This window comes from Anopheles nili, chromosome 3 (genome assembly GCF_943737925.1).
Source record: "Anopheles nili chromosome 3, idAnoNiliSN_F5_01, whole genome shotgun sequence".
Lineage (NCBI taxonomy): Eukaryota > Metazoa > Arthropoda > Insecta > Diptera > Culicidae > Anopheles > Anopheles nili.
Window position 1 is genome coordinate 73,124,197 of NC_071292.1, and position 14,884 is coordinate 73,139,080.

A 14,884-nucleotide genomic window follows, 5' to 3' on the forward strand; every position below is an offset into this window, starting at 1 on the left:
GGAATCGACCACGCAGCAATGCGCTCGGACGACCGTCGGGTGAAATCGATACGCGGCCATGCTGCGGTATGAATTTAAATCACATACCATGGACGGCGATGCGTAAAGGGCAAAGCAAACGGCACAATGTATGACCGGGTGGATTGCAAACAGCGAGCGGAAGTAAACAACTGAGAGGTTTGATTTTTGCAGACCTCATGTAAAATTTATTGCTACGAACGAGCCTACTAATCAACTAACGATATTTCAAATTGAACAGATTGACAACGTGCTAAATGATTTCAACGGAATTTCACATTCCTCTGAATAACACATAACCTTACCAGTAGATGTATAAACATAATTTATCATTGATTATTCACCAACATTTACAGAAGATAAATACCTATTAGCAATGCTACAAACTCTAAAATGAAAGTATTTTTCCTCCTATCTACTTCCAGGTTGTGCTTATTCCGCTATATTCATGAACAGAGTTAGCAACATCCGTTAAGCTACACGATCGTGTCCAACAAAGCCCACAGTTCGAGGCAAGCTGCGATCTTAACACAACCGGCAGGCTCTTTCGGCACACCGTCTAGGCGTTTTCGTGGGAAAAAGGGAGATGGTCACGAGCAGCTCCAGCCACCAAATCTAGACCAAACACTCCTGCGACCATACCACACGCAAGCCAAATGAAACCACGATCCGATGAGTCGAGCGTACCAGCACGCGAGATCGCGCCTCTTCGCTCGCTCGAACGATCGAGTGTTGATCTTCACCAGCGAGATGGCATAGTTATTCGATCCTTCAACATCAGTTTTCCCTATCGATGGACCTTAGTGGCGTTGCTGGCAGGATTCCTGACGACGATCGGCACCCTCACGGGTTCGTTGGCCGCTGACAGTTCTTCCTCAAATTCAGCACCAGTGCTCGTCTCGCGTGATGAACCCACGGCCCTGGCACTCGCTGCCTCCGGGCAGAAACAGTATGGTGGCCAGCGAGGAAGCGGATCGGGAAGACAGTGCGCCCTTTCCGAGCACACCTGCACCAACGGGCGGTGCATTCCATGGGACAAGTACTGCAATAATGTGAACGACTGTGGTGACGGAAGTGACGAGCCGCGCTTCTGCACACGTGAGTATCCTTTCTTTTTCGGCGTCCATTTCTCGCAAGCTAACATCCATCAAAACACGCTCACCGACCAGCACTGGCGGCACCAGCGGCACACGAATAATAGTGCTATACCGCCGACCAACACCCTCGAGGTGGAACTGAGGAAATGGATTTCACTCTAACCACTTCCGCGTTTCTGTTGTAGCACATAAAAACAACCCCCGAAACCCGTACGACAGCGTGCGGTGCGGCAAATGGACGGGCCGGAAAAAAGCCGCCATATTCAACGGCAATTTGCCGCCATTTCTTTCCGGGTTTGCTGTTTGCTTTCTCCATCTACCGCCTAGTTCGCGGGCGGTGACAATGTTTCAAAGCAATCTCCGCTTCCGGAAAAGGAACCAGAACGAAAGCAACAAAAAAAAACCGTATGACAGCCGGAACCACAAATCCACACATTTGTCTCGTTGTTAACGTGGAAGAGGATTTCCATTGCAGGACAATGTTTTGCCTATGATGGAAAACCATTATTTGAAGTGAATGTGTAAACATTTTTTTTTATTTCTGCCATTTTTTGTGTGTGCGAACTCTTATTCCGCTTATCAACATTAGCGGTAAGTTTTTGTTTAGGGTTGAATGATTCCTTTACGGTGGATGGTTCCGATTTTTTTTCCAAAACTATTCAAAAAGGAATAATATTTATCTACTCCCCGTGCCATGCCTATCTCTAGCCAATCGGCTTCATTGCAGCGAAAAATTATCAATTTTGACAGCCGTTGTGCACCACGGTCCGGTTCATTGAACTGTGTCGCTTTCCGATTTGTAACATGTTAACCACCTCCCGCACATGTATGTGGATAAAAGAGACTTTGTGCATTCGGTGTTTCGTTTTAAACCGCCATGAATGGGCCATTGCACGAATTTTTGCGTGCTGCTAAATGCCATCTACCATTGATGTAATTTTCGCGTCGTGCGCTATTGCATTTTTCTTCCCACACACACACACACACCCACACAACCTAAAAACACGCACGCATGATGGCGAAAATCGGGAACAATGTGAGCAAACATTTTTTTCCCACCTACAGTGACAGCGATGGACGAACAGTGGTTTCCCCTTTTTTATGTACGTTCGTGTTATTTTCGTTCACGTTCATGGGTGGCTCTCGCATAACCCTCAATTTAATGCTCAAGCCGGTCACCGTTCCCGGTCGATAGTGGGTGTTAAATTTTAAACCATCCCCGGCAACAAAAAGTGCAACACTCCGCACCGAAACCGGTGGTATCGGAAGCGTACACTGGCCCCAACAACCACTCTTGAAGGGCAGAAAAAAAGCATGACACATGGCGATGGAGGAAACAGAGACACAAACCGAAGCAGGCTGTGTAAAATCGATTTTCACCTTCACCACCACCAATTGGCGGTGGCAGTGAACGGAAAATGTAGCTAAAGAACAAAAAAAAAGCGCTGCCCTCGTCACGAGAGCTGCTGGATGGTGGAGAGATATGGGGGGGGGGGGGCGTGTGGGGATAAAACCTTGTATGCATAATGCCGTTAGTTGCGTGTCTTTTTTTTATTTTCGTGAGCACAAGTGAGCAAAAACACCACGCCAGCTGCATTCCAGTGCATGCTTTTTCTGCAATTCGATATGCGCACTTGCCGTGCGGAGAACTGCAGTCAAGGATGCAGTCGGGAGTAGTGTCGGGCGTTGGGTGCAGGAGATAGCGGCTTTCCCATACCGGGGGCCGTCAGGCATCGAATGGTGCACCGTTTATCCGACGGAAGCACGATGACGTCGATGAGCGACGAGCACGCTCGAGATGGAAGCGAAAAAAAAACACCCAACAGCGACAAAGTGGCGTCACGTTTTCACGGTGTGGTGCGTTTTTTTTACAAGCACGGGCAGTTTTTGCCCTTTCGTGGGTTAGGAAAATGGTACACGAATAGGTAAACAGGTATTCGCAACCAGCGATGGTGGGATGGGAAAGCAAAAAAAAAACAACAAAACATTGTCAGTCTAACCGCGCGTGTGACGAGAGTTAGCATAAAAAATACCACTGTGCAGGCATTTGACTTTTCCATGGCGCACCGGCACGTACAGGCGGAAACTACGATCCGCACGTGGTGTCCCTAAATTAGCGGTGGTGCTAATGTTTCTGACCCGTCAATCAAGAGGCGCCGGCAATAAAAAACGAGTTTCTGGAAGGAAGGAAAACTCTGCTACCATCAGAAACGCTGCGCCTAAATGTATGCAATACCCTCCATGGGGAAAGTTTTCATTCAGAACATTCAGCAACGATGCCGATTGACTATAATTACTTGTCTTGTAAATCCATAGCATCAAAAACATCCCATCACAACCGTATCCGTATCCACACGGTTACAGGAGAGATTTTCCTTATCTTGCCACGTAAAAATTTCATCACATCCCAAGAAAACCTTCATAAATAAGCTTCAAATTATTTCAAAGCTATCTACTTCCCCACCGTTGCTGGACCTCACGGCTCGGTGGAAAAGGTGGAAAAAAGGACATTGCTGGACTAAGCTGCCGCAAACTAGCTTTATCTCGTATCCCGATAGCATCATAACGGCCGTCTACCGGGAGCATTCGTCCGTCCGGCGGAACCAAACCTCGTGTTTCAGGGCCTAACAGGCGGAATGAGAAACGGTTGTTGGGAAATATAAAACGTAAAACAAACCGGCAGCGGAAGAAAAACAGTCCGAAGTGACACGCTACAAAAAAGAGCCAAAAAAGAAGTGAAACTGTACCAAAAGCCATAAAACGTCAATGGCCAGGAAAAGTGCCATTTTGGCCACCGAAAGGACAGCTGTTGTTGGGGTTGGGCGCGTACGAGAAGACGGCGAGGCATCGACATTCCGAATTTACACACGGCACGGCCCAGAAACAGTTCCGTCGCGCAACTCCTTGGGACGAGGGACAATGAAATCCTACCCATATTATGTGCTGTTTCTTTTAATGCATCTCGAGTGGCGATGAGGTTGTGGTAAAAGTTGAAAACAAGCCATTATTTCGAATTTTGTGCACTGGAAATGGGAATCGCATTCCAAAAATCTCCCGCTTTGCTTGCTTCCATGAAATCTCTACTGAGAACACATCCTTCCGGATGGACGAAATACGGAAAACTAGTGTCGTTCTTCCGTTCAATCGTGTGTAAATGCTCGATGTTATCGATTCGAGTCCTCTCAAAATAATTCCACGTCCCAAAGTAGCTCAACAGTTGTGACGAAACTAAAGGTAAATCTCGCCAGCACGCGATGAGGGCTCTCCAGCAGGTCCTCCCTCCTGTAGAAGCCAATCGTGTCGTTACTATGGCAAGCCAATCAAACCAACCCGAGAGTCACCAGCCCTTTCGTCGGCAAGGAGGATACCTTCGGTCCAGCTGATCCTACCGGCCAGCGGTAAATTATAACGTACGAGCAAATAACGGATAACCGCTCCAACGACCACTTTGGCCAGATCTCAATTATTTGTTTTGCACCAGCTTTCGCGCTTTCGTTACGGTTCGCCCATATCCTTGCGGCCGAGATAAACTGACGAGGATACGGTTCCGTGCCCGCGTGATCGCGCCAGCTTGTGGCCTGCGATGGAGGTTTTCCAATTTATCCCGATTCCCCTGGGTCGACGCGAAAGTTGACGTGAGTTTGCCTTCTTCACCATTCTCTTTGCAGGCTGCAACCGTACGTACTACGGATCGATTGGGCTGACGTACAACCTGGAGCTGCACCGACCGAAGGAAGACCGGATACCTTACGTGTGCATCCTGACGTTCACGGCAGCCGGCGGCAACTACGGTGACATCGTGCAGGTACGTGCATTGTTTCGCCATTCGATCACCGCGAACGAAGGCATGCATGCATGAGTGGGTAGAAAAAACAAACCCGAATGCCATTCCATGGACGTTCATTCGTCCACCATGACCAGAGAGTTTCCCGGATGTAGGAAGCATTTGGAAAAAAAAGCACACCAAGCACATTGCTTCCCGTATTCATCCTTACGACGCATCGAAGTAGCCACGGACGGTAGCCTCCACACGCGAAGGCGTTGACATGTGCCAAATTGGTTGTGGTGGTCACGCAAATTAACGCTAGAGGACACCTCAACAATTGACAGAAAAGGTCAACGCGTCAAGGTGTATTGCCGGTTAAAGCTCAAAGAAAACAAAAAGCCAACGCACCAACCAATCAATCAAATTTCATTTAGGTGGGGTTTTTCCACCATGCTCCAATACCGGTGAAATCATGCTTCATGCCTGTAAAAACCAGTGAATGTGAAAAACGTCAACCAAAGAAAACATTTCGTTGAGCTACGATTGCTTTGTCCAACAAACAGATCGGTTCAGTAGTGGCACGACTGAGTGGTTATGGTTTTGTTTTTCAAAGTCGTTTTTACACCGCTTTTATTCCGCATTATGCAAAATGTAGCCCGCGGCAAGGTGACTTTTTCTACCCCGTCCCAACGGGAGTATGCGCGTTGGTGTTGGTGTTTCGCTTGGTGTATCCTTTTCATTTGTTCGACCCCTGAAGGCGACATTCCAGCGGTATGGAATTTGAAATTCAATTTCGCTCCCGCATGCAACTGCGAACATCAAATTTATCATCCGTGACGCGAAACCGGTTTTTCCCCCATGGGCAGTCGCCAAAACGTGATCATAAATCGTGAAAATAATGTCATACATCCGTTGTTTTGTTCGGTTTTTTTTGCATCACTCCAGCCTCCTGGGGGTGACTGCAAATCGGACCAAAAAATGGGTGTGAAAGTCATCCCTAGCAGCCCTCGGATGGTTTGATGCTCGCTCGCAAAGATGAGAATTTAATCGATCCGCTGAAAGCCTTTTGATGTTTCATCAAAATTTAATTAAACTTGATCCGCCGATCGTCCGTCGAGTTCGCTTTTTCCTACCGATAGAGCTTCGTGCGCTGACTTTTCCAACATCAGCCAACCCGCACGTCCCCATCCTCTGACACAGTTTCAATTGTCCATTTGCGGCGGTACCCGGGTTGATGGTGCACCGAGAGTAATAGGTATTCAGCGTCAGCGCAGCCGGCCGTTTTGAGGGACAAAAACAATCGCCCTTTCGACGACACCGAAGTTACTGATTCTGATATGATAAACCTGCGTTCGCTTTCCTATCATTCGCACATCCGAACTATCGGATCGAGCTTCGAAAGGCAAAGTATTTTCCAAACGCCAACCATGGTTGGAAGCTTTTCATGCATACTAAATCATTCACTCATCGACGCGAGGGTGAATGAGCGAAAAAAATTCCATCATCTTGCTTGCATCCCATCCAACAATGTTTGATGATGGGAAACAATGTTTGATCAAATGATAAAATATCCGAATAAAGCTCGAGTAACGGCGGAGGATAAGGGGATAAAAAACTCTCAACCCACTGCACGCACGTGCACTTTCACCGTCCACAGGTGCACGAAATAGGCCCCGTCGTAAACTGGTCGCGAAAATGTTGCCACGAGGAAGACACGAGAGATGAAATTAATTCCATCGAATCCAGCGAGCTGCATACCGATCGATGGGCAGCACAGTGGCACAGCGAACCAGCAACCTAGCTTCCGATGGAGGCGCCTGGTGCTTTGTGCAATTTTGCTTCGTACGGGCACTAGGCAGATATTACTGCGGCCGGTGAAATGGTTCAAAGGAATTTCAATTACACTTTAGCTGCAACGGCCACACATGAAGGGAAGATCACAAGCCGGGAAGGTACGCGCCCACAATTGACCAGAACTGGATTTGGGTGATGTGGGAAAGTCATGACGACGATAGAAAAGTATTGATCTTACAAACAATTTGATTTGTAACCATGGGGCCAAATTGAAGCATTAATAGAGTAAAAATTGCAAACATTTATTTTTAAAATTGCAAACAGCTTTCAGACCGAGCAATTTAAACCATACCATTCTGGATACAACTGTTCTGAACCGTATGCGACATCTTCAAGATTTCATGTTAAATTTGAGGCAAAAAAATTAATCCGAAATTGCTGAAAAAATATTTTAATAACCGTACCATAAAATAAAACCATTCCGGAACAACTACCGTTTTCGCAGGACATAGCCAGCCATCACTTAATCCGTAATAACACGACAAACCGTACCTAGGCTTCATCTCCGCCAGCAAAACAGCGCTCTGTGATGAACATGAATAATACATGTTTGCCTAGCTCTTCAAGTGCGATACAACAAAGCCTTATTTGGGAAACATTGAAATTCACCAATCGTAGGCAAGAGCAGACACAAAAAAACTCTCACACAACACGTATTGACTCACGTACACACGTTCGGCAATGGAAAAGAATGAAAAACTAACATCTCTTCCCGCAAGAACATCCGTCCCCGTCACATCGCACCGACATCAGCCGATCGTTTGATTGCTGTGCCGGCTGCTTTAAACGATAACTGACAACCTAATTCAACTTATTTGCCATGGATCACTTACGGGTCCACGAGAGCTCGTGCTCGTAAGCGACAAGAGGAGTCTGGCGAAGCAGAGGAAAAAAACACCTCTCCACCAAGCAGCTCAAATAGGATCATAATAGAACGCCAAATAGGACATTTGTACGGTCTTTGTTGTGGCCTCTCCTCTGCGCTTTCTGGGACGCAGGAAGATAGAGGACAAGCATCAGCAGCAGTATGGAGAGCTCCAAAGCAAACGCAAGATAGCGGAGCCATCCTTTCAAGCACGAAGATTACCTTTCGACAAAGAAACATGCTCCCAACGCTACTCCGGCACCGATGTTGCTAATGCCAGGACATAGCGTGTCCCTGGCTCTCCAACACTCGCAGCAACGGTTCTTCAGACGTGTATCGTATTGATTTTGCCCGATTCACGATTCCGTGGGTTTTCCATTACTGTGCCTTTTTGGTCAACCGCCGGTGACCTCATTTTCTCTAGCAGCTCGACGGGGTACGCTATCCACCGGAGAGATTGGTAGAGAATTATTTCCTAGATTGCTGCTGGCTGTGGCCCTGGCCGATGTCGTCGAGAGATTTGGCGACCGGAAAGCTATCGACCCTGCGCTCGATGACCTCGGAGACGGGTTTTAGCCTTTGGGTCGTTAAGATGTTTCCCTTAAGCAGTGTCCAAACAAGCACGAATGGAACTGGTGGACCTTTGTCTCGGAAAGTAATGGAATTTTCCTCCTTTGGAAATCTGTCCCAACGACATTGTTTTCCATTTCGACACTCGGTTTGGTTTGATAGAAATAATGCAATGAAATGCACTAATGTAAATACGCCAACCCACTTTCCTGCCACGAAACATTAGGAAGGCTTCGATTTAAAATAATTCTAACCCTACGCTTGTAGAAACTAATGCGATTAATTCGGATCTTCACCTTTCCCATCTCCGTGTTCTCTTCTCCGTTCCTTCTAAATAGCGCTCTACCGAGCAACTGCGGCGGCTACGGTTGTGTGTTACGGTTTCTGTTACGCTAAGAGATTAGATCGATTTATCGGTCAAGCACAATAACAACCGTCGATGATGGTCACAAGGTTGATGCCGGCCCTGGCCTGGCGAGCGAATATATGCTTCCACCCACCATAAAATATGCCGCCGCCAGCCGAATGCGGCGGAATCCGTGTTTCGTAACCCGTTGAATCGAGCGCAAGGGCAACGCGGAACGCGTGGCACAACGTGGCACACGATGAAATGCACATAAAACTGAACCTATTTTGGCTTAATTTATGAGCGTGTCGCACGAAACGAAACTAATAACGCTTACGCGTGCGTCTGCTTGCCCTTTACCGATCGGTAAAGGAAACCACGCTCGATTGCTACCGGACAGGACTCACGACGACGACGAAGACGACGACCGCGGAGTAGGAGGACAATAATCACGAAAATCGTTGTTCGACAGCGGTTCGTGATGTGTACAGATTTGGGCCTTTTCCCTGCCGGTGCCAGTTGAGCCGTATTAGAGCGCCCTTTACGGACCATTTTCGTTCGACACGACCGGTTTGCTTAAGGTGCAGCAAAAGCAGCAATATCACACAAGATTTGGTGAGAATGGAGATTACCGTCGCTTGCAAATAATACGCGCCCTCGTCGACGTTGTGCTGTGATGCCGCACAATGGCTTCATTATTCGGGGGAATTTAATTGTGCTAATATAATAGCAGCTCTTTTCTCCCACGTAATGGTTATTCAACAACACAATCAACATCGTGTCAAGGTTCAGGTGATCGTACGATAAGGGGCAAAGTTGTCTCACTTATGGCTTCATGATTTAAAAAAAACCACAAATGTGACGTAAATATTTACTCCGTTATTTATAGAAATATATCTGGTTGAGGTGATTTCGTTTAATTGTTAGTTACAAAACATTCTACTGCTTAAAATGCCAGAGGTAACTTATAATTATTTACATAGTGCTTTAAAGAGCATTCCAAAGAGGGATTAATTTCCCCATAATGAACCCAAGCTGGCAGCAATAACCATCACCAACCACCAATAATAATAACTTTCACTTTAAAGAGGATTGGAAATTGATCCTTCCGCACTGGTTCAGGTGCAAAACTAATTGCTCGTCATTCAGCTAATGCAGTTCTAATAATGAACTGTGAGAAACGGCCAGCCGTAATTAAAACCAACGCACCTAGCCCACGCCCCAATCTAATCTGCCGCGACAAAGCTCCATTTCCCACATTCGCCAACGGTAGTGTTCGTTCCACTTCGATTCGCCAGCACTCCAACAGTCACGATCGCACTCGAGCGCTCTAATCCGCGACATGTGCCTCCGGTCACGGGAGAAAGTGCGGCGGATCTAATTATTATATTTCAACCTGCGCCCGCCAGTTAATTGCAGATTAAATGTAACGTGCACGGACGTGCCGCTGGGGAAAATAGTGCTTCCAGGTGATACTCTCTCCCCAACACACTCACAAGAGAAAGCGCCATTCAAAAGGGATGCAACTGCAGCTTTTGAAGCCAACCACAAGCCCACCCACCCATTGGTGCACATTATTTACCAGCAAAATCCCGTACACACACACACACAAGGACGATGCTAGAAAGGGCAGCGGACATTTAGGATTCCAGCTGGCGGTAGTTGGAAGCTCCAAAAAGATGCATGTCGACGATTCGGTGCACGTTTGCACGTGGTACCTCATTTGGTACGACGACCGGTGTATGAGCGCAGAATCAGCTGTGCATTTGGTGCAACAATGGGCACCTCATCTAGGGTGATTTATTTCCACGACGGCACGGAAAAACCACACTCGCGTGCGGGCGTTGCAGGATGAAATGACGCATTTCCAGATCGCAAGGGTGGAAAGGGCTTTGTTGAATATAAAATCCTTCATCCGTTGGGAAAGCCAGCAAAGCAACTCTCGCTCGGGTCAATTGTGTGCTCGTTGATTCGGTGTACGTGATGTTTCGTTTATGACACAACTTCGTGGAGGTCCCCAACGGCCCTTACAATGATCGGGGCACGTCACGGGTGGAATGTGAAATTAACTGTACAAAACAACACCAAAAATGCCACCACAGCATTCGCGCTACTTCTATCATGTAGCACAAATTCTCCTCAATTACTGTAAAACGCAATCTAATCTAACAATTGTACAGCATGTAAACGACGTTTAATTGTAAAAACAACTGTGTTTTCGTTCGCTTTCCTCCCACCAGGTGACGCTCGACAGCTTCACTCTCGGTCGGTTCGTGTCATACACGGAAAATGGCTGCCCGGACGGATATCTGCAGGTGTCGGAGGCAAAACGGGCCAATGTCGGGGGTATGTGGTGCGGCACCACCTGGGGACCAGCGATTTTCTACAGCGAAACCGATTCGCTCGTCATGACGATCAAACTATTCAAGTAAGTAGCGCTAAAAATGGTTTATACCTCCGTATCGAGCGCTCTCATGTGACGTTCATTTGAATTGTTTGAGTATTTGAATCAGAGGAGACTTTCGTGCCTTGTTTTTCTTCACCCATCCGGATAAAATGGTATTTCATGGTCGTAAGCCTTTTCTCTTCATTGACAGGCTCTCGCGTGACCAGAGCGGCTACAACTTCGACTTCCGGATACAGTACAAAATGCTATCCCGAACGAGTGCGGTCGTGCGGTACGGTGGTCTCAGGCACGAATACGTTCCACCATGGACGAACGGCACGTACATCCCGAACTACGCCTTGATCGAAGATTTCACCAACTCCACCGCACACTCCGAGCACCAGACGTACCAGGAGGTGAGCGGGACTTCCGGCCAACGCAATCGGATGGTGTCCATTGGCGCCAACGATCTGCCCTACCCGGGTCGATCCTACGACAACGTGACACGCGGAATCGGTCTACAGCGGGGTACAGGATCTCCGTTCGGACACGAAGACCTTGGAGGACGAGGTGGCCAGCTGTTTGGGCGCCAAAACGGAACGACGGATTGGATGCCACTTGGACCTGGCGTACCACCCCGAGTACCTCTGAATTACACCGAACCGCAGTACTACTTAGGTAGGTGTCGTGACGAACCTTCATCCCATCGGGAAGGACTCCCATTTCAGGAAGACAGTAAACGAGAGTGCATTAAATGTTGCCTTCCTTCTCGCACACAGGCGACCTCATGCAGGGAACGTTCTGCTCGCGTATATTCACCAACTGCGACAAGAAAGTGTGCCGGTTGCAGTCGCCCAACTTCCCAGGCATCTACCCACGGAACCTCACGTGTTACTTCGCCGTTAGACAGGTAAGTGTGCGCCATCAAGGCTTGGAACGTCTCGGCTCCGGAAAGAGCCAGTTGAATTATTGTGCAAAAATGTTCCTGTTTCAACTATTCGAGCGAAAACAGCTGCAGTTCCCGGACGACCTGAACCACCAAGGCGTATCCCCTTTTCAGGGAGAAAGTTTATAATTAAATCCCATCCACACGCCATTATGCCGGGAACCAAACGTGAAAGCAATTATCGAAATTTACCGTCGCGCGGTTTGCTGATGGGATCTATTGCTCAAAAACTTCTGGTACACGTCCATCCCAGAACGTGCGCCCATCGAAAGGGCACAGTGCAACCATCTTGAGAGGGCTGGCGCTCGAAGCAGCGATAAGCAGCCGCATTCATGGGCTCAAAATCAAACGGCAGCCATTCTGGCGCATGCCGTTGGAATTTCTTTGAAGGCAAACTCTGAGCTTCATTGAGCTGTCCCACCATTTCTGGTGGGTGGAATATTCAGCTGCCCTTATCAGCCGTTGGCAGCAGATAGAGTGGCTTTCCGCAGACATTCGCACAAGGGATTTTTATCGTTTCGTTACGCGCACAATTTCTTTGAAGTTAATAAAAGGGTCTGTAGATAACAACTGAACCTTCTTATTTATCCTTCGCAGGATCTGTTTGCTGGGTTTATATTTAAAGCGTATCTCATGACTGAAGTGTAAAACTGTTCGGAACGCAATATTCAGATTTTGCATTCCCAATTTGATCTGACAAATTGAGAGCAATAGAGGAAAGTGTCCTCGATACATCTCCAGTACCGAAACATGCTTCATCTACTTAATATTTGAAGAAATTTACTAAACGTTTAGTACATTCCTCCGAAGGTACATCTTCGGGTCGATTCGGGTCCTTAGATAACTAGCCACTCGGTTTCCTTAGAACGATGTCATCTTCTAGAGTCATGTTCCCGGACAGGTAACGGTCTCATTTAGTTCTCGGAAAGATAGAAGTCGTACGCTCACACCTTTCTTCCAAAGCGAGTGAATAACGGTGAAGAAAATATCCCCACTTCCAGGGCAAAACCATCCGCCACCAGGGGCATCTTAACATCCACCGTCCGTTGGTTCGCGAGCGTAAGGATGATTGGGGTTCAATATTTTACTTCGCAATTAAAGCATCATTAAAAGTCACTCGTTTACCGGTCGGTTAGCAGTCGTGGGAGCTACTCATTCACCCGTGCCCGTGCTAGTTACCGGAAACCCTCATCCCTTGATGCTCATCGCGAGCACCTTGACTCTACTTCGTCTGGTCAGACGTTCAACACCGGTCACCAGCAGCATCAACAGCACCGAAGAACTTTTAATGAATTTTATAACCGATGATGAATTTTGCACAACGTATTGCAGCTAAAATTTAATTAAACTAGCGACCAAACAAACACACCCGATTCCGGCCTGTCACTTCCAAGTGTCCCACTCCTTTGTCGTGTCACTAAATTTGCAAACCACCCCAACAACGGAGACAGGGATCCACCCTCAATAATTAGTATGCCCGATGGTGGCGCTTTTTTCGGTCCGTTTCATTTTCACCGGTCGAGTGGCATCGTGAACATTACGGTTCCATGCTCCGCAACCGGATTATAGAGCAGCGTGTCCTTATCCTTGGTGGCCTGACAACAGTACACCGATGATTACGATTACCAGTGGCCGCTTTTCAGGTGAAAGTACGCGTGGTAAATTCCACGCCGCTCGCGTAACGGTGCAATAATACCGCCCCCGAACCAAAGTCCGGGAAAGCGAACGGCGTGGAGTGACAATTTGATGGTCTAATAAAATGATTATTTCGGTCGCCTTTACGACGCACGGTAGCTGAGCCCTCGAAACTAATCCTCGCTTTCCCGGAAGCCCATCGTGAAACGAGAGATTGGGCTTTTGTTTGGCGAGTGATGCCGCATTACTTCAATTAAATGTCCACGCCACAGGGTGTCGTGAGGATTAACGGACGCCAAATGGGGGGAGGTTCGCCAAAAAGCATAATAACTGTTTAACGATGGCCTCCTGCGTTGCGAGTGGCTCAATTTCTGTTCAAACAAATATTTATCTACTGCTACCAGTCGCCCCGATTGTTGCGATTGTTTCCTCGGCTCGATCGATGGAGGTGACTGTTTACCTCTTACCACGACGAGCGTACGAGTGTTAATTAATGCCAGCACTTTTTTTTTCATTTATTCATTCTCTTATTTTCCCCGGCCATGAAGCACGACGTCCCACCCGGTAAGCACGCCTTCATCGTTATCAGTCAACCGAAGGGCAACCTCATATGGATATCGACCGAAGCCTCAGCTGGAGCCGCTTCGAACGCCGCCCGGGACGAAAAAGAGAAGTACAAACCCCGTCTGCAGACCTGGAACGAGTGTGACAGCGTACAGGTACGTTGGAAAGCATCCTCCCGCTGGGCATCCATTCGATTGGCCACATCACACTGTTCACTAGCGTTTCGAAAAAGGGCGTCTCCACCGAACGGGTCCCTCCATCGGAAAAAGTGCACACGGATCATCCGACGATGGTGCGCTTTTCTGATCATTCCGGGACCGGTTCGGTTGAGCGCGAATTCGATTTCGAATCAACACAATCATCCCACCCGTGAACACACGAACATCACACAACCGATCTCACACAGCTCGATCACACTTGCCATTGAAAGAAAAACACGCAACAATACGGTCGCCACTCCACAAATCCACCACCCTACTCACGAATAGCGCGTCGCGTTCCGTTGCAACTAGCCGTCATTATCACTACCGCTGGATTCCGAAGGGATGCGAGGATTTGCTTTGACCTCATTTTCCGAATCCCTACCGCATTATCAAAGGGAATCGATTGAAGCGAAAATAGAGCTACGGAATGGGGGAGCAAAATTGAAAACAGAGCAGCATCCACGGGGACATGTGTTGCCTTGAGCGGAAATAGATTGGCATGGCTTGGACACCCTTTTCAGCGTTTCAGAGCGCTAAAACGCTGACCACAATGTGCATCTCACTTCCGGTTTGCACGATTTGCACCCAGGATCGTTCCAATACTGCACGCCGATGTTCCGGCGAGAACAGCAGG

General features: G+C 47.9%; 1 protein-coding gene across 1 annotated transcript in view; it reads left to right on the forward strand.

The window, feature by feature from the left end:
- Window positions 1–674: 674 nt before the first annotated feature.
- LOC128725034 (uncharacterized) overlaps window positions 675–14,884 on the forward strand; it is a 34,670-nt gene continuing 20,460 nt past the window's right edge. The window contains exons 1-6 of the mRNA XM_053818753.1: window positions 675–1,116; window positions 4,784–4,920; window positions 10,757–10,944; window positions 11,114–11,580; window positions 11,682–11,812; window positions 14,032–14,202. Coding sequence (XP_053674728.1) covers window positions 675–1,116; window positions 4,784–4,920; window positions 10,757–10,944; window positions 11,114–11,580; window positions 11,682–11,812; window positions 14,032–14,202 — 1,536 coding nt within the window. The remainder of the gene's footprint in view (window positions 1,117–4,783; window positions 4,921–10,756; window positions 10,945–11,113; window positions 11,581–11,681; window positions 11,813–14,031; window positions 14,203–14,884) is intronic.